This window comes from Mesoplodon densirostris, chromosome 3 (genome assembly GCF_025265405.1).
Source record: "Mesoplodon densirostris isolate mMesDen1 chromosome 3, mMesDen1 primary haplotype, whole genome shotgun sequence".
Lineage (NCBI taxonomy): Eukaryota > Metazoa > Chordata > Mammalia > Artiodactyla > Ziphiidae > Mesoplodon > Mesoplodon densirostris.
The window spans coordinates 142,043,139-142,066,969 of NC_082663.1; the positions used below are offsets into that span (position 1 = coordinate 142,043,139).

The 23,831-nt window shown below is 51.2% G+C and overlaps 1 protein-coding gene across 1 annotated transcript; it reads right to left on the reverse strand.

Moving 5' to 3' along the window:
* Nucleotides 1-5,876: 5,876 nt before the first annotated feature.
* Nucleotides 5,877-16,109, reverse strand: TMEM161A (transmembrane protein 161A). Its single transcript, XM_060092187.1, is given in 13 exon segments — nt 5,877-7,002; nt 7,378-7,474; nt 7,593-7,767; nt 7,909-8,022; nt 8,126-8,269; nt 8,366-8,426; nt 10,529-10,680; nt 11,525-11,681; nt 11,794-11,891; nt 12,288-12,368; nt 12,795-12,898; nt 15,941-16,078; nt 16,080-16,109. Coding segments are annotated over 13 exon segments (1,605 nt in total). The 3' UTR covers nt 5,877-6,748.
* Nucleotides 16,110-23,831: the final 7,722 nt, after the last annotated feature.

Sequence of the window (23,831 nt, forward strand, 5' to 3'; positions counted from 1 at the left end):
AACCTCTCCCCACTCTCCTCCACCACTGTGGCATCCTCTAATGTATAGAGGTGGACACGATCTCATCTGGGCCTGTGACAGTAAAGATGTTTGCTAACCTCTTCGAGGGAGAGCTTTGAGACGCACCCTTCCTCTTCCACTGGCCCCGGGAGAAGAAACCCCAACCCCGGGTGGTCGTTGGCACTGTCTTGTGACTGCAAGGTAGGAACCAACCCCAGGGTGAAGTGGAGCAGAGATGAGCAGAGAAATTGGATTCTTGGTGACCTTGTCTGGGATGCTGGATTCAGCTTTACCTGAAGCTGAACTGCCTCAACTTCCAGCAACACGAGTCATTTTATCCTCTTTATTTAAGACAGAGTTGAGTTTCCTGGCACTTTCTGAAACAAACCTCCTTGTAGGTACCTCTTTGGGTTCATAAGCTAGTGTGCCTATGGCATAAGTTTCGAGGAATGAAATTGCTGGATAAAGATCAGGGATGTATTAACAGTACAGTTGATGCCGATGCCAAGCCTGGAATTCATGATTCGCACCAACTGTTTTTTTGCTGTAAGCCACTTGGACCCAGCCTGGGGTTCCCCTCAGGAACACAGTCCAGGAGCCAATGACTGTGGACAGCTGGAGGGTATGTAGTGCAGCCCCTCACCACCTGGGTGAGACCACGCTCAGGCTGTGTGCTATGTTTGCCCCCCTGAGGTCCCCAGCAGGACCCAGCCCAGATTGCCCAAAGTCGCCTGCTCGCTGGCAACCCCTGCAGGGCTCCTTCCCTCCCTGTCTCAAGTTCCGACCCTCATAGGGGCTTCCTGAGGTCACCTCTCAGGCCGAGGGCCCTGAGACCTAGAGACAGGGTCATCTTTTGGGGTAATCTATCCAAAGATGAACAGAAGTATCAGCTACTCCTGCAAAGAGATGTTATCCATTTACACCACATGCCCTCAGTGTCTGAGTTTCCTATGGCCAGTGTACCAAAGTACCATGGGTTGGGTGGCTTAAAACAACAGATGTTAATGTTGTCAGTGTTGGAAACCAGAGGTCGAAAATCAAAGTGTTGGCAGGTTTGGTTCCTTCTGAGGGTCACGAGGGAAGGATGTGTTCCAGGTCTGTCCTTGAGTTCTAGCTGGCTGTCTTCTCCGTGTGTCTTCACCTTGTCTTTCCTCTGTGCCTGTGTAAGCAGGGGGGTCCCCAGAGAAAGAGAACCAGGAATGGCTCTCTTGACATAAGAGAAGCCATTTTGGCCTAAGCCATTTTGTGAGCTAAGCCTGGCAGCAATGCTTGCCCTTGAACAGGTCTCAGTAATTAATGATCTGAAGGGAACAAAGGAATTCAGGAACAGAGAAAAGGCAGTCAAACAGTAGTGCAGTGATTCAGCAGAGTCCTAGTTCCTCCTCAAGGGATAGACATGATATCTTTTTTAAAAAAAGTTTTAATCAAAGTTTGCTTTACAATATTATGTAAGTTTCAGGTGTACAGCACCGTGATATGTATACACACACACACACACACACACACACACACACACACACACACACACACACACACACACACACACACACACACACACACACACACACACACACATTGTTTTTCAGATTCTTTTCCCTATAATAATGTATCTTTGAGTTCTGCAGGAACTAAGGCCCCTAACCAGGTGGAGGGTGGAATGATGATGTGGACCCTGTTGACTTCAGTCAACTAAAGCTTGGACTCTGTGGACTTTTGCCCCAATTCTATGCTGAAGTCTCCTCTGCTCAAGCCCCTTCATGAATATGCATGTACCCTGAGCTTAAAACTTCCCCAATTTCACTGTTCAGGGAGACACTGCTTCGGGAAAGGTCCCCAGTGTTCCCCTTACTTGCTGAAAGTCATAGTAAAACCTCCTTCTCCCCATCTTTGGCTTGGTTGTGTCTATTGGCTCGACACCCACCAAGAGGTGAACCCAGTTTTCAGGTAACATGGGTTCGTGTCCAAATTTCCTCCTGTAAAAAAAAATTTTTTTTCCTCTTTAAGGACACCAGTCCTATTGGATCGGGGTCCACCCTAACAATCTCATTTTAACTTAATCACCCCTTAAAGACCCTATCTCCAAATACAGTCACATTCTGAGGGCCTGGGCATTAGGACTTCAACATAAGAATCTGGGGGAGGACACAGTTCAGCCCATAAACACTAGCCTTTTTGATCTTCCATAATCTGACAAGTTAAAAAATGGCATCTCACGATTTAACGCTACCTGCTTTTTTGTTTGTTTCTCCCCTGAGTCCATCTGGGAAGTCTTCCCTCCTAAAAGGAACTCAATTTTTCATGTTCTTACCAACTATGTAGTTTTCCCCAGTTTATTTACTTGTTCCTAGGTCAGCTTTCTACCGTCAGAAATAATTTAGTACCTGCCACGCTTGCACAATTCACCCATGTGCAAGAATCTCCCTGGGATGTATCCCTAAGGAATCCACTGGCCATGAGGTCACTTCTTCTAGGTGCTGCCAAAGGGCTCCCCAGAGAGGCCGTGCAATGCAGGCACCATAAGTTCATTTAGATTCCACATATAAATGATATATGATATATGTCATTGTCTGACTGACTTCACTTAGTATGATAATCTCTAGGTCCATCCATGTTGCTGCAAATGGCATTATTTCATTCTTTTTTATGGCTGAGTAATATTCCATTGCATATATGTTCCACATCTTCTTTATACATTCATCTATCCATGGACATTTAGGTTGCTTCCATGTCTTGGCTATTGTAAATAGTGCTGTTATAAACATTGGCGTGCATGTTATCTTTTTGGTGTTTTGTTTCTTTGTTTTGGCCACAGTGTGCAGCATGTGGGATCCTAGTTCCCCGACCAGGGATCAAACCCGTGCCCCCTGCCTTGGAAGAGTGGAGTCTTATCCACTGGGCTGCCAGGGAAGTCCCCATGCATGTATCTTTGAATTAGAGTTTTCATCTTTTCCAGATATATGCCCAGGTGTGGGATTGCTGGATCATATCATAACTATTTTTAGTTTTTTAAGGAACACTCTTGCTTTTCTTTATGGTGTTTCCACCTTCCTATGTGTCCCTAAACCACATGGTGCTGAGCTCCGAGAGTGGAGAGTACCCACAGCCCAGGCTGAGCAAGCGAAGGGCCAGGTGGCCTGAGCTGCCACTGCTGGGGGGCTGTGCCCTGTGGGCTCGGGGGGCTGTGCCCTGTGGGCTCAGGGCCCAGTCAGGCTTCAGCTGTCAGGAAGTCCCTGGTGATTCCTGGGATGCTGGGCAGATAGAGCTAGGAGACAACACTCCATCATCTTTGATTCCTGAGCCACTAGGTGTCACTTGTTGTGTCCTTGTTGGGAGTTGGTCCTCATTCTGGAACTTCCCAGAGATGTGCCTTGGGATGGGGCTTTTGTCACCCAGACTCAGGCACCTGACATCTTTTGGTCCCAGAGAATTCCCTTGTTCCAGCCAGTGTCGTCATCTATTTGCTGGATTTCTCCTCCCAGAACTCTCACTGTCTGGAAGGTTATTCTGAGTCAATCCTTCCGTTTCCTTTTTGTCCCCTGTTGTTTTCGGTATATTTTATCCTTTTGTTCCTTCTGCAAGATTTCCACAACTTCATCTTCCAAGAGCTCAAAAACAAACAAAAAAGGTTCCTTAACTATTCCTTTTTGTAGTGTTCTCTTCTTGTTTCATGAATACAATCTCTTCTTCCTGAGAACATTCTGGACTGTTTGTTTTGTAAGTTTTCTTCTCCCTGGAGAGTCAATTTCCCCAGTTTGCTTTTTTTGCTCTTTGAGTCTGTAACTGGACACTTCCTCAGATCCCTGAACACCCCTGGACATCTGCTCATGACAAAGAATGGGGACTGAAACCAGCAGATTGGAAGACCGACTGTATGGGGGTGGGGGGGTACACTGAGGGGGGCACAGCTCAACTGGCGGCTGATGAGAACTCCATGTGCCAGTGTCTTTAGCTCTTTCTTCTTTGGCCATTTGGATTCCCCAGGAGTCTTCAGTCTCATGCCTGGAAGATTCTGTAATCTGCACACAGGGTAAGAGATGGTGGCTCTCTCCATTTAGCTTTATGTGTAGTCACTTAACCCCATTTGCCACCACACCCCCTACCAAGCCTGGTTTCCCTCCTTCTGGCTGCCCAGTGGTACTGTGGGAGGGACACAGGTACCTGAGAACTTCCCAAACAGCTTCCACACCAGAGGCCTCCATATTCCACTGCCATCTTCAGCCCAGCCCAGTGGGACCTGGTGCACTCACTGCCTATGGAAGGTTCTACAGGTAAATCTGGCTGGGCTTTGGGTTTGGCATCCATGGGCCAGGCAGTCAATTGTGGCTCCTCTCTTAATTCCCACCTTCGGAATGTTCTGTAGCCTCTATACTTTTACTAGCGTTTTGAGAAGGATCAACACAAGAGGATGCATTTAGTTCGCCTTAAGCCTTGTATTTAACACATTTTTCATTTTTATCCACGCAACAGAAGCCCAGAGTTTCAAAAGTCAAACACCCGTCTAGGGGCCAGGACAACAGCATTCCCGGCTCCCCCACCCCACATGTCAGCATTTTCTTCGGGTGTCTGGTTATAACCTCACTTCCCTAAGTGAAATCATGCTCCCTGTTAGTGGTTCTTGTACAAGATATGTAGCAAATCAGTGGGGCAGCTGGGCTTGGGAGGAGAGGTTGGTGAGGGCGCTTCTCCCCTCAGGTGACACACACAGGCGAGGGAGCCCGGAGCAAAGCGCAAGGCCCCGGGGTGGGTCACGCTCGCCGCATTGGCTGGGCAGCTATGCTGGGTCCCACACCATCACTTACGCCCTTGGCTTCCATCCTGGTGAGGGAAATGGCTTTGCTTTGTCTTCTTTAGTCTTTTTTTTAAAAATATTTATTTATTAATTTATTTATTTGGCTGCGTCGGGTCTTAGTTGCAGCACGCTGTATCTTGTTGAGGCATGCAGGATCTTACGTTGCAGCACACGGGCTCTTCGTTGCGGTGCGTGGGCTTCTCTCTAGTTGTGGCCTGCAGGCTCCAGGGCACGTGGGCTCTGTTCTTTGCAGCACGCCGGCTCTCTAGTTGAGGCGTGTGAGCTCAGTAGTTGTGGCGTGCAGGCTTAGTTGCCCCACAGCATGCGGGATCTTAGTTCCCCGACCAGGGATCGAACCCACATCCCCTGCATTGGTAGGCGTATTCTTTACCACTGGACCACCAGGTTAGTCCCACCTTGTCTTTTTTATTCTTAATGTACATTTTACATATGCTAAAAGATTACATTTTGAAAAAAACAAGACGGGCTCAAAACGGAGTCACTTATGCTAAGGCTTATGTCACCAAACCGAGACTTAATTACAGTTTCAACTCGTCCAGAAATGGACTCTGAAACCAGTCAATCAGAAACGCCTGATCAGCACGAGTGAGGTGATCTACCTGATAGACAGCTGCCATCCCCTAAAGGAAAAGGACCTTGCCACAAGTCCACTTTTCGCTAATATAACTTCCTTGTTCCCACTCCCTTCTGCCTTACAAAAGTCTTTTATACAGCTCCTCAGAACTCCTTTCTATCTGCTGGATTGGATGCAGCCCGATTCATGAATTGTTATATAAAGCCAATAAGATCTTTAAAATGTACTCAGTTGGATTTTAACAACACGTACATTAGAATACACACGTGCACGCACACGGGTTTCCCACCGCATGGCCACAGCTACAGGAAAACGCCAGTCGGTGATGGACCCTCGTCCTCCTTCTCCCGGGTCACCATGGCCTCAACAATGTGCCCATTTGCTGTGTGTGACCTTGATAAGAAAGCAGTCCCCCTGTACTTGTGGAAGAGGGCGGTATCCCCCATGGCCCCCTGCCCAGTACCATGGGCTCACCCACCTCCCTCTCCCCCCATTTCTCTCACTTCTCACCCTTGGTCCATTTCTTCTCACCCCCTTTCATTCTCTCTTCGTTTCTTCCTCCCAGGCCTTTGCTATGCTCTCCCTCCATCATTCTCTTCTTTCAGCACTGAAGCCCCGGACTCCCCACCCAGCCTGCACCACTTAACCTGACAGCATGCAGAAAGCCGCCTCCCAAACCGCCTGGATCCTTTTTGTAAAAAGCGGCTTGCTCGGGCTTCCCTGGTGGTGCAGTGATTTAGAATCCACCTGCCAATGCAGGGGACACCGGTTCGAGCCCTGGTCCCGGAGGATCCCACATGCTGCAGAGCAATTAAGTCCGTGTGACACAACTACTGAGCCTGCACTCTAGAGCCCGCGAGCCACAACTACTGAGCCCACGTGCCTAGAGCCCATGCTCTGCAACGAGAAGCCACCACAATGAGAAGCCCACACACCACAACCAAGAGTAGCACCCGCTCGCCACAACTAGAGAAAGCCTGTGCGCAGTAACAAAGAACCAAAGCAGCCAAAAATAAATAAATTAAATTAATTAAAAAAAAATCGGCTTGCTCCTTTATTTGTTCAGAAGAGTGCTCCCTCCCACCCCCACGCCCACCCCCACTGCAGTCAAACTGGGCAAGTGCAATCTGGGAACAATGGCTGGCCGTGGGACCCTTTGCCGCTGGGCCTGGGGAATCAGTTTCTAGGCAGAAGCTCAGGGTCCAAGGCGTGACCACGGCTCAGGCATGCAGTGAAGGGGACTGGCACAGCGGACGCATCTGGGACTCCCAGGACCACATTTAACCTGGGGACACTGAGTGGGTGGCCCGCCCCCCGCTGGCCAAGGACCAGACCTTGGGGCTGCAGGAGTGTCTGCAGGCGGGCTAGGAGCCCGCCAGATGCTGGTGGAAGTACAGGCCGAAGAGGCTGGAGAGCAGTTGGCAGGTGGCGATCCACCAGATGAGGAAGGCGAGGACGCCGCGGAGGAAGAGTGGCGTGAGCAGGCTGCCCAGGACCCCGGCGATCAGGGCCACGGTCTGCTGGGCCTCGTCCTCCTCGGGGCCGACCAGGCCATCGCGGGCTGAGGACGGGGTGGGGGACAGCGGGGTGACGGGGCCCAGGCCCCAGGAGTAGCCGCCTGCGAGAGAAACAGGGTGGAGGGAGGGATGGGCGGAGGCGCAGGCGGAGTTGGCCTCCAGGACCCCCACCCATGCTGACACTCACCCGCCCCGGCCCAGGCTCTGCCTCCTTCCACCACCTCGGCTACCCCAGGCTCTGCCGCACCACATCTTCGGGCCCCACCCCAGGCTCCGCCTCTGACCTCGCCCCATCTCAGGGCCCTCCAGCCTCCGCCCCGCCCCCTCTATAGCCAGGCCCCGCCCCCGCCTCCCTCAATCTCCGGCCCTCCCCTCCCCTCCCCCACCCAACTACAACTCCAGCCCCTCTCCAGGCTCAGCCCCGCCCCGCTCCAACTCCAGGCCCCTCCCCCGCCGTCGCCCAGGCGGGTTCTCACCCAGAGTCTTGAGCAGCAGCGTGCAGTTGAGTGTGAGGATGAGCGGAGTCAGGTACTGCAGGCTCACAACTGTCACGTAGCAGTACACCCGCACCACCTGGTGGACAGGTAGCAGTGGCTGCAGCAGGGGACCTTCGGGCTCCGGGTAACCCCACGCCTGAGGGACAGGGAACCCCTCCCTGAGGCCCAGGTTCCCTCCACGCCCGCGCCGGTACCCGCCGTTGGATCTCTCGGGCCTCGATGCGGCCGGCCTCCCGCCGCAGCTGCTCCACTCGAGCTTTGGCCAGACACAGGTAGGCCTGCAGGTGGGGCCGGGTCACCGCCAGCCGCAGCAGGCACAGTGCCACCAGCATCCAGAGACGCAGCGAGTCGAAGGCCGAGTCGGATAGCCTGCGCCGAGAGGGGCGAGGGGGCTAGTGAGGCTGCCCTCTGCCCCAGGATCCTCTCCCAGGACCCACTCCTCCCTTAGCCTCAGAGTCTGGAGTAGCCAGAGGGGGCCCCAGCTGCCCTGCCTCCCACTTCCATACGCACAGAGAAAAGGACGTGCTCCCAAAGGGAGCCTGGTGCAGGAAGTCCCGCGCCATGGGCTTGGTCCAGAGCCACAGGACAAACAGGGGGGACAGGAAGCTGGTGTGCAGAAGGAACCTGAGGGCAAGGGCGCAGAGCGGGTAGGCTTGGGCACCCACCATCCTCACCAGCCCCTCCCCTAGGCACCCTAACGCTCCATCCACCCGGTCCCCCACGTAACTGCAGCATGGGCCGGTCTTCCGACATGGTCAGTGCATCATGGTGGGTCTGGGCCAGCCGCAGGCCTGGGAAGGTGAGGAAGGCACCCAGCATGGAGCCCACTGCCGCCAGCCCCACGCGGATGGCCAGCTTGACCAAAGGAAGACTGGGAAAAAGAGAAGGGTCAGGGCCCCGCGGCAGGTCAGCACCCTGCCTGCAGGTCGCAGCATGCCGCTGCTCCCCCTCCCTTCCCAGGACTCACGCCCAGTCCCAGCCCTGTGTCTTCAGAAGTGGCTCCAAGTTCTGGGTCATACTGGCCAGGCCTGGGGAAGACAAAGAGAGGGTGGTGTCTAAAATAGACCCCTGGGGCCTCAGAGCCTACTCTGCCCCCCTCCCAGACATCCTTTTGTTCCCCAGGTAGGAACACACTATTGGCAGCCAGGCCCTGTGACAAGCGTGAGGACAATTTTGTTCTCCAGTTATGTGAAGCTCAGGAGAATGTGCTAGACAGACACCCTTGACTAGACTGAGGGACATGGGGGTGGAGGGCACTGAGTCTGAGCTTCCCCGAGGCTGGAGGGTCATGAAGGGCTCCACAGGAGGAAATCAAAGTCCTGGAAAGAATTCTCAGTTCAGGCCCCCACATTTTCCACGGAGTAAAAGCAAATAATGTGAGTTCACAACCAAAATCACCAAACACACAAGACAACAAATTACCATAAAGGTGAGTCAGGAGAAAAAAAACAAAGGACAAGTTTAGACCCCAAGGCTTCTGTGTGAAATGCCTGAGGAAAATAAAAGTTGGAATTGCAGAACAGGTGGCATGAGACTACCTCAGAGGACCAGGTGGATTTACAAAGGTATCAGTTAAGCTCTTCCAAAAGGAAAATATAATTATTGAAGTGATAAGTTGTTAAACAGCATCTTAGAAGGAGCCAAAGGAGGAACTAATGAATTGGATCTGAAGAAATCACTCAGATTCTGACTCAGAAAGACAGGAAGGTGGGAAATGTGATGGAAGATTAAGAGATAAGGAGGACAGAATAGGAAGTTCAATATAAGTCAAGTCTGAACCCCAAAGGGAGAGAAGAGAGAGAATGAAGGAGAAGAGATATTGAAAGGGAATTATTGATTGAGAAGTCTGCAGAATGGATGATACATACAAAGTATATAAAACCAGATAAATACAAAGAAATCCATACCTAGACACACTGTGGCAAAACTGCAGAATACCAAAAACAAAGAGCTCACAAAGCAGTCAGAAGTTATGACAGATCACCTAAAAGGAAGGACAATTAAGCTGGCAGCCACTGTCAACAGCACAAAAGAAAAGGAACAAATAGAAAGTGAAAATGTAAGATGGTAGAGACAAGGCCAAATATGTCAGAAATCACAATAAATGTAAGTGGATTAAACTTTGAAGTTAAATGATACAGACTCAGACTTGATGGAAAATATCCAGATAGGGAATTCCCTGGCAGTCCAGTGGTTAGGACTCTGAGCTTTCACTGCTGAGGGTGCAGGTTCAATCCCTGGTCATGGAACCAAGATCCCGCAAGCCATGCAGCATGGTCAAATTAAAAAATAAAGAAAATAAATAAAGAAAATATCTATATCTATATATCTATTTTTTTTTAAAGTAGACATACCTCAACATGAAGTCACTGGAAGGTTGAAAGTAAAGGGATGTCAAAAAGATATAACAAATACTAATCAAAAGAAAGGTAGTATTGTATATTTGAAAGTTGCTAAGCAAGTAGATCTTAAAAGTTCTCATCACAAGAAGAAAAAATTGTAACTGTGTCGTGATGGATGTTAACTAGACTTATTGTGGTGCTCATTTTGCAGTATACACAAATATTGAATCATTATGTTGTACACCTGAAACTAATATAATATGTCAAGTATATATCAACTTAAAAAGAAAAGAAGGGGGCTTCCCTGGTGGCGCAGTGGTTGAGAGTCCGCTTGCCAAGGCAGGGGACACGAGTTCGTGCCCCGATCTGGGAAGATCCCACATGTCGCGGAGCGGCTGGGCTTGTGAGCCGTGGCCGCTAGGCCTGCGTGTCCGGAGCCTGTGCTCCGCAACGGGAGAGGCCACAACAGTGAGAGGCCCGCGTACCGCAAAAAAAAAAAAAAAAAAGGAAAGAAGGGAGGGAGGGAGGAAGAAAGGAAGGAAGAAAGCTGGAAAGGCTATATTAATACCAGACAAACTAGACTAAGACGGAAGTATTATTAGAATCAAAATGGGTCCATACATCATGAAAAAAATGATTTGCCAGGAAGACGTAGCAATTTTAAACTTGTAAACACCCTGTCAATTAGCCTCAAAATACATAAAGAAAACACTGACAGCAATAATCCAGAGGCTTAAACCCCAGGCCCCAGACTGCAGCAAAAACCCCAGCCCCCAGACTGCACATACCTGGCTCCAGGCCCAGCTCAAGGGTCTCCTCCGGCACCACCTGCACCAGCATGGCCAGAAGGAGGAAGAGGAAGGCGAAGGTTAGGCAAACTGAGCGCTCGCCCCCCTCCTCTGCACTGAAGTACAGCCGGGTCACGGTCAGGAACACCTTGCTGGGGGCAGGGCTAAGGAGGCCTCCAGTGCCTGTAGTGACCCCTCCCCCATCCACCCCCCCAACCAGTGACCCCCCGACTCCAGAGCACAAACGTGGAAGTTCAGGCTTGGAGTCCTGGGGAGCAGAGGAGTGAGCTGCCGGGCAAGCCCAGGACACAAGGCTCACTGCTGCTCAGGCCTGTGTCACCAGCCAGTGGGCAGTCCTGAGCCAGGCCTCCAGCTTGGCCTCATCACACTGCCTGTGGTCAGTTAGAAATGGCCAACTCTGTCTCTGTCTGTCTGTCAGGAGGTCAAGTCTCCCTGACCCACTCAGCCTCCTGGCTGAATTCACAGCTCCTGAGTTTCCTGCTCCTCTGAGAGTCTACAAGAGATACCAGTCTCTATCTCCAATCTGCCCTTCTTTGCAAGCCCATTCCACAAGGACATTGTCTACGACTTGGGTCCTCAAAGTCACAGTTTTGCCTCTCTGCTCTCTATGCAGCTTCCTAAAAAAATTACAGAAGGGACATCTCTTTGCCAGCCCCTGCATCTGTTCTGGACTGCTGAGTTGCTTTGACCCAGAGAATGGACAGGGGTTGGGTGGACCGACTTCAGGCAAAGCCTCAGGAGGCCTGCAGTGCCCCCTTTTCCTTCCTGGCCGCTGTGGTGAGGAAGCTTGCGCTAGACCGCTGAAAGGCAAGCCCACTTGGAGCAGATATGAGGCAACACAGCTGAGCCCCGGCCCAGGAAAACATAAAATAGTGACTGCTTTACACCACTGAGTTTCTGGGGCGACAAGGAGCCTAGGGTCCAGCTTCCACATGCCTCCACCTTCCCCACCTGGGGAGCTAAGAGGAAGGATACATAGAGAAGGCGATGGTGAGCAGGCACCAGAATACAGCGATGTTGGTCTCCTTGGCTGGGCCCAGCACATAGTAGTAGGCCTCTGTGAAGAGGTACACGCCACCCGAGTACACCGCGAAGTCCACAAACCACTGGTACTCCAGGAAGAAGCGCAGGACTGTGGGGAGGATGCAACTGAGTCCCCAGCTTAGCCCGCCCAGGATGCTCCCCCCACCAACCCCACCAGGGTGTGAGCCAAGGGCCAGGGGAGTTGGGGACTCAGCTGTTACCGAGGGCATCAACGGCTGTGAGGGGACAGGTCTCCAGCTGGAAAGGGGTGTCTCGGGGCACGGATAATGGCTTCTCCTCACTATAGCCATTGGCCCACCTGGGAGGAGGGGGGAAATGTGTCAGAACAGCATCCTCCATCCTCCCTTCCCCAGGCAGCCATGGCGGTCCACCCCACCCCAGCCTGAGAGGCTCTACCATTTCACCCGCAGGGCACAGGAGGCCTAGGAGGGACCTTCTCCCCCAGCCTGGGTGTCCTCTGAATGCCAGGGTGTGGCCACCACTCACCCATAGGGCTGGCCCAGAGCAAACTTCCAATAAGCATTAGACGCCAACTGGAGGCAACCAGTGAATGACAGTGACCATCTCCTCAGCCTGGGGTGTCCCCAATTCTCCTGTGCCCAGAGCAGTGCCTGGAAGTGGGCAGGGAAGGCCCTGTGCCCTCATGGCCTCCCCTGGAAGGGAGCCACTTACCTAAGGCTGGGGGTTCACTCACCGCTCCTTCCTGCCTCTGGGCCTCTGCTTCCCGGCCAGGGCCCGAAGCTCTTCCTCGGAAGGGTGCTTGTATCGGAAGAGACTGAGGGCAGAGACAGGCAGTCAGGAAAGGAACTGCCATGTGAACTGCCCTAGAGAGTTCACAATTTCCACCAGATTCTCAGAAAGGGTCCGAAACCCAAACCGGGACAAAAAGAGTTTCGGGAAACAGATCTACAGCTAGAGTAGGGACGAAGGAGAGCAGGAGTGGGGGAAGCAGCTGCTCTTCTGAGTGCGGAGGTGGTCTCAGCGATGTGTACAATCTGTCAAAATTGATCCAGCGGTGTACTTCAAATATTTTCAGATTATTGTACGTCAATTACATCTCAACAAAGTTGGTTGTTTTCTTTTTTTTAAACAAAACAAAAAAACCTCGCCTTGCAGGGCTTGAGGCGGGGCTAGGAGAAAAACCGGCGAGGGCGGGGCCTTAGGGGCTCCGCCCACCGCCCGGGGAGGGGGTGTGGCTCACCTGCCATTGCAGAGCAGCCAGCGCGCGAAGGAGCAGTGTGGTGCAAGCCTATGCATGAGGGTGGCAGTGAGCAACGTCACCACCAGCTGCACTCCAAGGACAGCCTGGGGGGAGGAAACATGAAGGGCAGTGCCAGCCAGAGGATCACAAGCTCACGCCTCGGAAGCCCGGCTATTTATAGAGACTCTGGGGCCAGGTGGCAGAGGCAGGGCCACCCTGGCTCAAGCTGCTTCTTGGGGAAAGGTCCTGGGGTGGGCTCAGACCCAACCCTGGGAGCCCCAGCAAAACGCACGTCCCTCCCCACCACCTGGCTGGGGTATGGAGCGGCGGAGAGCACGTGCTGGAGCAGACACTGGGGCTCGCTTTCCTCCTTGTGCTAAGGATTTAAATCTCCCCAAGCCTCAGTTTTCCTCATCTGGAAATGGGGTGCTTCCTATTTTGTTTTGTGTACTCTCACGACCACCTTCTGGACCTACAACGAGCCGGGCACACCCAGTGGAAGCGCTCTTCTCCCACGGTCCCACGGACGCAGTTTTTGTAACTGTGTCTCAGGTGAGCTTTTAGTTTCAACGTTCACCCAGGTGGCTCTGTCCCCCAAGTCTTTCCCATCTTAAATTATCCCTGATAACTGAAGTCACCCTCTCTCCCTCTCCCTCCCTTTGTAATCAACCAAGGAGGAAAGCGGTCTATTTCTGGCCCACTACCTCTTTCAGGATAAAGACTTACACGTTTGAGTGGGATGACTTTTTTTAATTAGGAATTTTCTTACCAAGTTCTACTAACAAACTTTTAAAGAACAATTCATAACACATTTTCAAATACTTATTTTAAAACGTTTTAGAAAAAATGTTTTTGGTAATCAGTCTGAAGCTGGGTTTTCCTGCTTGAATGCAGTAAATACCAATTTGCTTTCAGTAATTATGTAAAATTAAGTGCTCAGAAGGGCTGTCTGCTAGTATTATGGTATTAACAACTAAAATGAAATAAAGATTACATTAATATTAAAACTAATTGTTAAAATTATCCTTTAATCAGGCAAAAATAAGCTAACTTTAATAGGGAAAGCTCTAATGTGATGGCTATCGGGCCTAGCACTGTAATTCAGAATGACTGCTGAGAAATCCATCATTAAAATAAAAGACTGGGCTTCCCTGGTGGCACAGTGGTTGAGAGTCCACCTGCCGATGCAGGGGACACGGGTTCGTGCCCCGGTCCGGGAAGATCCCACATGCCGTGGAGCGGCTGGGCCCGTGAGCCATGGCCGCTGAGCCTGCGCGTCCGGAGCCTGTGCTCCGCAACGGGAGAGGTCACAACAGTGAGAGGCCCGCGTATCGAAAAAAAAAAAAATTATTATAAATAAATAAATAAATAAATAAAAGACTAATAGGATATTTTCTTTATGCTGTGACTTGTAAACTGAGACCAGGAACGTTTATTCAGTAATGAGGTGGGGCGTCATCTTTCTGGTCTCACTGCTCACCCGCCCCCCCACCCAAGTGCAGACTGGCTAGCAGGCATTAATGACCCAGAGCACAGTTGGGCCCCTCGAAGCGGCCCCGCCCTTCCTCCCAGGACCCCTCCTCCACTCCTCCCTGGAAACCCAGCACCTCCCAGCAGCTGCTCCCCAGTCTCCCTGGCTCTCCAGACAGTGACCCATCATCCCCTGGCAGAACCTCTCTGCCGAGCTCGCAGACCATGCCTCCTCCAGGCCCTTCCCTGGAGGCCCCAGCACCCACCCATCACTCCCGTGGACACGGCTTTCGGCTCCTCCAGGCGGCCCAGGCCCTTCCCAGTCTCACGGTAAACGTCCAACTCCGCTCCTCAGCCCACAAGGCCAGGCGGACCCAGCTCAGGACCAACCTGGCTCTCTCCCCCGGCGTCCTCTGCGCCCAACCATTCGGGTCTCAGAGACCCTCCCAGACCCCCGGGCTCTCCATCGCTGACCCCATTACCCTCGGACACCTCCCAGGGAGGAGACCCATGGTTCAAACTGCGATCCCAGCACTTGGAGAGGAAGGACGTTAGAAAGGAAGGAGAGGGAGAGAGAGGAAGGGAGAAGAAGAGGGAGGAAGGATGAAGAAGGAAGAGAAGGGAAGGGGGGAAGACATGCATCCCTCCACCTAAGGCTCCCGAGGTCCGTCCAGGGATGTTTCTCATCGCCCGCCCCCAGCAGCCTCCAGTCTTAGGGTCCACGCTATGCAGATCTCCAAAGATCTCTGAAGCATCCCATCAGCCCATGTCCCTCCCCTGCTCAAAGCTCTTCCCTGGATCTGTGATCCCAGAATCCTCCGTCTTTCTGAGAGCCCTTCCCCTCACCTCCCACAACGTCCCGCACCCTGGAACGACATCCACTTTCATCAGTTCCTTCCATCAATGCTCTTACTTCAGACCCACCTCCAGCGCCCCTCCTCGGGGTCACCCCCCCACCCCAAGCAAGGTCAGGCCGCCTTCCTGGCCCCTCCATCCTGTCTCTCCCTGTCCAGTCCTAGGGGCTGGGGGGTCTCCGCCCTCGTCCAGCACCAGCCTGACCCACAGGGGCCAGGCTAAGCTTGAAGAATAAACTCAATGGGTTGGACCCAGAACCACGTGAGACCTGAGGGTTCCAACTGTGCTGTCTCCAACTCTGGGGCCCTCCCCCCGCCCTGAGCCCACTCAGATCCCCTCCGCATGGCCCCCTCCTCTCAGGATTCTCCCTGGTCCTTCGGCACACCCCACACCCGTAGGGAGCCCCGATGGACCCTGTCGGCGTGGCCCCCACGCTCCCGCAGGACACCATCCCCAGAGTGGGCCCCGGGGGACCCCAGATCTCCCTCACGGGGCTCCGAAGGTGTTCAGATCCCCAGTACCCTCTACGGGACGACACCCTCAGCAGGACCCCAGGCCCCTAGAGGGCCCCCGAGGGACTTGTCAGAAGCCCAGAACATTCAAGGCCTTCCAGTTCCCTTGTACAACCCCCGACCCCCTCATAGGTCCCGCAGTGAGACCCTGACCTCAGACAGGGAAACACGGCCCTCAGCGCGATCCCAAATCCCTCAGAGACCTCAGTGCCCACAAAGGGATCCCGGTCTCCTCGGTGTCTCCCTGGACCCCCCTCGGCGGAACCCCTAGCCCCTCAGGGCCCCCCATGCTAAGAGTTGCCGGCTTACCATGTTGCCTGCAGGAGCGCTGTGCTGGGACCCATGGGCCTGGAGCTCGGAGCACAGCTCGGAACCCGACCAATCAAAACCCGACTTTGAACTGACAAGCAGCCCACCCAACCAATCGTCAGGCTTGGAGCCGGGGGGGCAAATCAGGAGGACAAGGAGTCTCTCGCATTGCATGCCGGAAGTTGTAGTTCAAAGTTGCTCAACGAGCTCCGACTGGGGTCTCTGGGACCCCAGGGTGACCGGGGTCTCTGAGACTCAGTCTCCTCACCTGCACGTATTTCGCACGTTTGAGTGGAATACACTTATTCATCCAATCACTGCCTCCCGCTGGGGATTTCTGAGCGTGGAACTCCCCTGATCAAGAATGTTTGGTGGGGGCTTCCCTGGTAGCGCAGTGGTTGAGAGTCCGCCTGACGATGCAGGGGAAACGGGTTCGTGCCCCGGTCCGGGAGGATCCCGCATGCCGTGGAGCGGCTGGGCCCGTGGCCCATGGCCGCTGAGCCTGCGTGTCCGGAGCCTGTGCTCCGCAACGGGAGAGGCCACAGCAGTGACAGGCCTGCGTACCGCAAAAAAAAAAAAAAAAAAAAAAAAAAAGAATATTTGGTGGGGGCTTTCCTCGTGACGCAGTGGTTAAGAATCCGCCTGCATACATGGGTTCGAGCCCTGGTCCAGGAAGATCCCACAAGCGGCAGAGCAACTGAGCCCGAGCGCCACAGCTATTGAGCCTGCGCTCTAGGGTCTCCGAGCCACAACTACTGAAGCCTGCGGGCCTAGAGCCCATGGTCCACAAGAGAAGACACCACAATGAGAAGCCCGCTCACTACAACAAAGAGTAGTCCAAGCTCGCCACAACTAGAGAAAGCCCACACGCAGCAAGGAAGACCCAAGGCAGCCAAAAATAAATAAATAAATAAAAATAAAAAATAAAAAATAAGAACATTCGGTGGCCCTCAATGACTAGATTCCAGTTGCTCAGACTCAATTCAGAACCCTCTGCCTGACTTCAATCTGCCGCCAACACTATTGTACGCGCTATAGTACAGCTAGCCACAGGCCATGCTTTCTTATATCTCCAGGCCTCTGTAAATGCCATCTTCCATCTTGGGGTGCCTCCTTCCTCCTCCGCTCCCCCCTTTTTTTTCACCTGGCAAAAGCCTTATTTATCTCTATCAGCCAGAACCCTGGTTGCAAGCCAAAAAGAAAAAAGAAAAAAAAAAAGTCCAACTTAAATGGGCTCCAGCAAAAAAGGGAAAAATTTAGCTAACGTAACAGAAAACTCCAAAAGCATTGTCAGCTTCAGGCGTGGCTAGATCAAGGACTAAATGTCAGCCTCAGGAATCTGATGTTTTCTGTTTCAAGGCTTAGAGGAAAGGGCTTCGAGCCCAAGTTTTTCAGCTCTGTTTCTGTGGATAAGTATGTTTGCCTGAGTGTGGACATAATATGTGGGCGTGACTGTGTGAGGATCTTTATGAGGCCTATGAGTGGATCATGTTTAGTTGTGTTTTTTTTTAAGGAATAACAATTTTTAATATTAGTTCATTAATTGCCACAAGTGTACCATATTAATGCAAGGTGTTAATAATATGGGAAACTGGGTGTGGGGTATATGGGAACTCTCTGTACTATGTTCACAGTTTTTCTGTAAATCTAAAATTGTTCTAAATTAAACAGTTTATTTAAACAAAAGCCTAGATTGTGTATAATTTTTTCCAGCGTTATTGAGATACAGTTAGCATATAGCATTGTGTAAGTTTAAACGTGATGATGTGATACACACATATTACAAAATGATTACCACCATAGGATTGGTTAACACCTCTATCACCTAATTATCCTTTTTTTGTGTGTGGTGAGAACATTTAATACTACTGTCTTGGGCTTCCCTGGTGGCGCAGTGGTTGAGAATCTGCTTGGCGATGCAGGGGACACGGGTTCGTGCCCCGGTCCGGGAAGATCCCACATGCCGCGGAGCAACTAGGCCCGTGAGCCAGAACTACTGAGCCTGCGCGTCTGGAGCCTGTGCTCCGCAACAAGAGAGGCTGCGATAGTGAGAGGCCCGCGCACCGCGATGAAGAGTGGCCCCCGCTTGCCACAACTAGAGAAAGCCCTCACACAGAAATGAAGACCCAACACAGCCAAAAGTAAATAAATAAAATTAAAAAAAAATACTACTGTCTTAGCAACTTTCAAGTATAACAAGGAAAATGAAAGCAGGGGACTTCACAGTGAATAAATTATATTTTGGGGACTATGTCTCATTACTGCTGTCATCTTTGATCATTTATCTGACAGACATCCCCATGGTAAATTTACTAGTTTTCCCTTTGTAATGAATAGGTATCTTGGGGACAGGTACTTCTTGACCAAATATCTTGTTTCTCATCATACCGTAAACCTCTAATTTTAGCATCTATTGATGATTTTTAAATTTTATTTATTTATTTATTTTTGGCTGTGTTGGGTCTTCGTTGCTGCACGCGGATTTTCTCTAGTTGTGGCTTGCGGGCTCTAGAGCACAGGCTCAGTAGTTGTGGCGCACAGGCTTAGTTGCTTCGTGGCATGTGGGATCTTCCCGGACCAGGGCTTGAACCCGTGTCCTCTGCAATGGTAGGCGGATTCTTAACCACTGCACCACCAGGGAAGCCCATTGATGATTCTTGATTGCAACAATTATTCCTGTGTGTTTGCTTAATGGTAATTTTCCACTTTAAAAAAAATTTTATTTTAATATTATTTTTTATACAGCAGGTTCTTATTAGTTATCTATCTTATACATATTAGTGTATATATGTCAATCCCAATCTCCCAATTCATCCCACCACCACCACCATCCCACCCCCTGCTTTCCCCCCTTGGTGTCCATACGTTTGCTCTCTACATCTGTGTCTCTATTTCTGCCTTGCAAACTGGTTCATCTGTACCATTTTTCTAGATTCCACATATATGCGTTAATATACGATATTTGTTTTTCTCTTTCTGACTTACTTCACTCTGTATGACAGTCTCTAGGTCCATTCACATCTCTACAAGTGACCCAATTTCATTCCTTTTTATGGCTGAGTAATATTCCACTGTATATATGTACCACATCTTCATCTGTTGATGGGCATTTAGGTTGCTTCCATAACCTAGCTATTGGAAATAGTGCTGCAATGAACCATTGGGGTGCATGTGTCCTTTTGAATTATGGTTTTCCCTGGGTATATGCCCAGTAGTGGGATTGCTGGATCATATGGTAATTCTATTTTTAGTTTCTTAAGGAACATCCATGCTGTTCTCCACAGTGGCTGTAACAATTTACATTCCCACCAACAGTGCAAGAGGGCTCCCTTTTCTCCACACCGTCTCCAGCATTTGTTGTTTGTAGATTTTCTGATGATGCCCATTCTAACTGGTGTGAGGTGATATCTCATTGTAGTTTTGAGTTTCATTTCTCTAATAATGTGTGATGCTGAGCAGCTTTTCATGTGCCTCTTGGTCATCTGTATGTCTTCTTTAGAGAAATGTCTATTTAGGTCTTCTGCCCATTTTTTGATTGGGTTGTTTGTTTTTTTAATATAGAGCTGCATGAACTGTTTATACATTTTGGAGATTAATCCTTTGCCCGTTGATTCATTTGCAAATATTTTCTCCTATTCTGAGGGTTGTCTTTTCATCTTGTTTATAGTTTCCTTTGCTGTGCAAAAGTTTTTAAGTTTCATTAGGTTACATTTATTTTTGTTTTTATTTCCATTACTTTAGGAGATGGGTCAAAAAAGATCTTGCTGTGATTTATGTCAAAGAATGTTCTTCTGGGCTTCCCTGGTGGCGCAGTGGTTGAGAGTCCGCCTGCTGATGCAGGGGACACGGATTCGTGCCCCGGTTCGGGAAGATCCCACATGCCACGGAGCGGCTGGGCCCGTGAGCCATGGCCGCTGAGCCTGCGCGTCTGGAGGCTGTGCTCTGCAACGGGAAAGGCCACAACAGTGAGAGGCCTGTGTACCGCAAAAAAAAAAAAGAAAAAAAAAAGAGTTTTCTTCTTACGTTTTTCTCTAAGAGTTTTATAGTGTCTGGTCTTACATCCAGGTCTTTAATCCATTTTGAGTTTGTTTTTGTGTATGGTGTTAGGGAGTGTTCTAATTTCATTCTTTTACATGTAGCTGTCCAGTTTTCCCAGCACCACTTATTGAAGGGACTGTCTTTTCTCCATTATATATCCTTGCCTCCTTTGTCATAGATTAGTTGACCACAGGTGCGTGGGTTTGTCTCTGGGCTTTCTATCCTGTTCCATTGACCTATATTTCTGTTTTTGTGCCAGTACCATATTATCTTGATTACTGTAGCTTTGTAGTATGGTCTGAAGTCAAGGAGTCTGATTCCTCCAGCTCCATTTTTTTCCCTCAAGATTGTTTTGGCTGGATCATGTACAGTTGATTGCCTTGTCTCTGTGGGTGTTTTTGTCTTTGTATATGAGCCCATGTGGATGTCTGTTTGCAAGGGATTAACTATTTGTGACTTTGGTCCTCTGGACTCAGAGCATTGGCTTGAGAGAGTGTGGGTGGCAGTGGCAGTGAGGGTCACTGGGATTTCCCAGGACCTACATGGGGGTCATGAGACACCCCTCAGAGCTACAGCATTCAGGTGGGATCCAGGGAAGCTGGGGAGGGTGTCAGAAAAGGTGGACCAAGAAAAAAGGGGGACATTTGCTGCAGGCCCATTGCTCATCAGGCTGGGGGTCTGACTCGAGTGCTTTCTCCAGCAGTTCTGGGTGGTGGGACAATTGTCCCCATTAAACTGATAAAGTTACTGAGACTCTGAGAGGCCCGAATCTAATTCACACCCTGACTTCTCCCATGGGCATAAGGTTTACGAGTCCAGGCATCACAGCACCCCCATGTGGTGAGCCACAGGCAGCTCACACACATCCTGGCCCCAGGAGCTCTGCATCTTCCCTCTGCAGCCTCCCCTTTGCAGAAGAGGCAGCTCCATCTTCCAGGTGCTTATCCCCAAACTCTGAAGTTGGCCTTGAATTCTCTCTCTTGCTCCATACCTGACCTGTTAGCCCCTCCTGATGGCTTCACCTTCCAAGTGTAACCATTGTCCCAACCAGCCTCCTTCCCTTCACAGCCTCCACTCAATCCAGCCTCCATCATCTCCCACCTGCAGTCCCCTCCTCCCTGGTCTCCTGTGGCTTCCATTCCCTGCTCCCCGCCCCCAATCTGTTTTCCCCTGAGCAGCTTGAGGGCACCTGTTAACACTTAAGCCAGACCGTGTCCCTCCTCCGCTCACAATCATCCATGGCTCCCACCTCACACAGAACAAATGCCAAAGTCTTCTCTTGGCCCATGTACTCCATCCCTCGTTGTTTGCTCAGCATCTCAGTTCTACACTGACTGTTCTTCACTTACTATTCTACATGTCATGTGCTATGTGGTCTGTTCTCCACTGGACATTCTTCCTCGTCTATTCTCCATTGGGTGAATCCACATTCTATCCTACACTGGGTAGTCCATTTTCCCTGATCCTCACTGGACACTCCCTATGTTTGTTTATGCTAATGTCCCACAATCTCTGTCTACACTGAGGTCCACACTCTCATTCCACACTGTTTCATTCTATGGTGCTCTCTAAAATGCATCTCTGTGGTGCTCTCAAAAATGCATCTCTCAGATCTCTGACTTCCATCATCATGTTCGTACCCAGGCCATACTTCCTATGGTGCTTCCAACCAGTGACCGAGCCCCTGGGAGGCTTGGAACCCATCTGATAGTGACATTGGCCCTGGCCAACATCACCATGGTGTCCTTAGAAAGACTGGCAGTAGGACACTTCCACACAACCCTCCTTGCTTCCTCCTCCACACAGCCAGCAGGGGAAGAGCTAGGGTCTGGACCCAGAGGACTTTCCAGAACCTAGTAGCATGTCCACTGTCCCCTTATGGCCCAGAGCACCTCAAGCTGTACATGTATAGTCCCACACACATGACATGTGACACAGCCCTTTTTGGTTCCCCAGGCTCATAGACTAAAAACATGGGGCAGACTCCCTGGAAGGCAAGATAGATTTTATTTACTTATTCTTATTTCCACTTTATTTTAAATTTTTTAGTGGGGAGTTCAGAATCCAAAGGACACTACTGGGCGCCACCTAACGGCAGATGGTAAAAGTGCAGCCTCCCAAGGATGACGACATAGAGCCACAGCAAATGGCCCTGGGGCTCCCCAGCGTTTGAAAGCAGCCCACATTTTTATGAACTCCACACTCGGCACTTACCCTGTGGGCACTGACTTCAGAGACTGGCCCACCTTCTTAACCACAATGTGGGTAAGATCCAGAGGCTGAAAAAGGGGCCCTTTCTGGACATGCCTCAGTTTCCCCCAGAGGACCTGCTGCCTTGGCCTCTCTCCTCCTCCCAAGTCCCTGGTCCTGCGTCTGGTTGTACGGGGAGCTGTGACTGCGACACTGCGGGGGGCCACCAGGTTGGCGGTTCATCCACCCCATGTGCATGGCCAGGGTCCTTGCGACCTGAGGAAGGGGATCCCCAGAAGCGTAACCCAGTTGGAGAAATTTGCACCTGCGTGGTGACCATAGTGCATGTGGCAATGGTGCTGCTGGGGTGGCAGGGGCTGTGTGCTCAGCTGGATCCCCAGAGGCTACTGTCATAGGCTGGGGTGGAGACAATGCCTCAGCCCTCCTCTGAGGGTGGGAAGGGACAGAAGGGAGCAGGTGGGGAGGATTTAGAACCTGAATCTGAGTTGGGTGAGAGAGCTCTCCAGCCTAACTTAAACACTCCACAGAGGCCTTGAGTTCACCCCACACACTCTGCATTCTCTGCACGTTTCCCTGTGTTGTAAGAGGGGGCTGCGAGTTGCCCATGAAACCCTTTACCCTACATCCGAGCCATCTGCAGGTCCTGGTAGCTCTTACCTCCAAACACACCCTGGAATGTCCCTCCACTGTCCCTCGGCCTCCTGCCTCTTTTGTTCCTGGACCCCACCTCCACCTCACGCCACAGAAGCCCCAGGGAGGGAGGCTTTCACAAACCTTGATCATGCCATGTTTCTCCCCTGGAAACTAGGGCTCCAAAGCCCCAACTTCACTGGGGATGAAGGTGTCGAGGACCAGGAAGATTGGAGGACAAAGTCCAGGCTGGATCTGGCATATGAATGGTGCTATATATATGGCTGCTCAAGCAAGTGCGCTCATGTCACAAAAAAAGGTCTGGCACTTTACACATTTTCCCCTCTCTCCCTACCCGTCAAAGGAGTCCACCGAAAGTCTTGGCTGGGAAGGGGGACTATAGGAGAAAGGGAGGTGACCTTTTTAGAAGGCTGCACACATTTTTGCCTCTGTATCCACATCCAGGTCTGTGTGCGCTAACGGTGGAAATGCAAGGCATTGAATTTTACTGAAAAAGTCCTCTGTGGAGGGCTGGGGTGACAGGGGACAAGGGTCTTGAAATTATTGGTCAAGCTGACTCGCCCACAGCCAAGCTGGACCAATCAGCTTTGGATCTTCGTAGAATGATGGTGGGGTAGGGGCATACAAATCTTATAAACATTGATACCAACACCGTGTGTTTTTCACATTCTTGTCCAGGTCGGTGATCTCCACTAAGCAGACCCTTTGAGAATTGTCAGAGCCATTTCTCAGCTTGGGGCAGTGAGACGGCTTCCTGCAGGAGGGGTCAGGGAGCTGGGCCTTGGAGGGTAGGAAGCAGTCTAAAAAGGAGGCCAGTTGGGGGTTGCAGGAGGTGGCCCAGGAGGAAGGACCAGCATGGCCCTAGCTTGGAACAGCAAGTATTTCTAAGGGCCTCAGGGCAGGAGACAGAGCGGGTGAGGGCAGCTGAGGAGCTCAGGAAGGTCAGGGGTCAGATCTGAGTGTTATAAAGATCCCACTGAGACCACCTGGG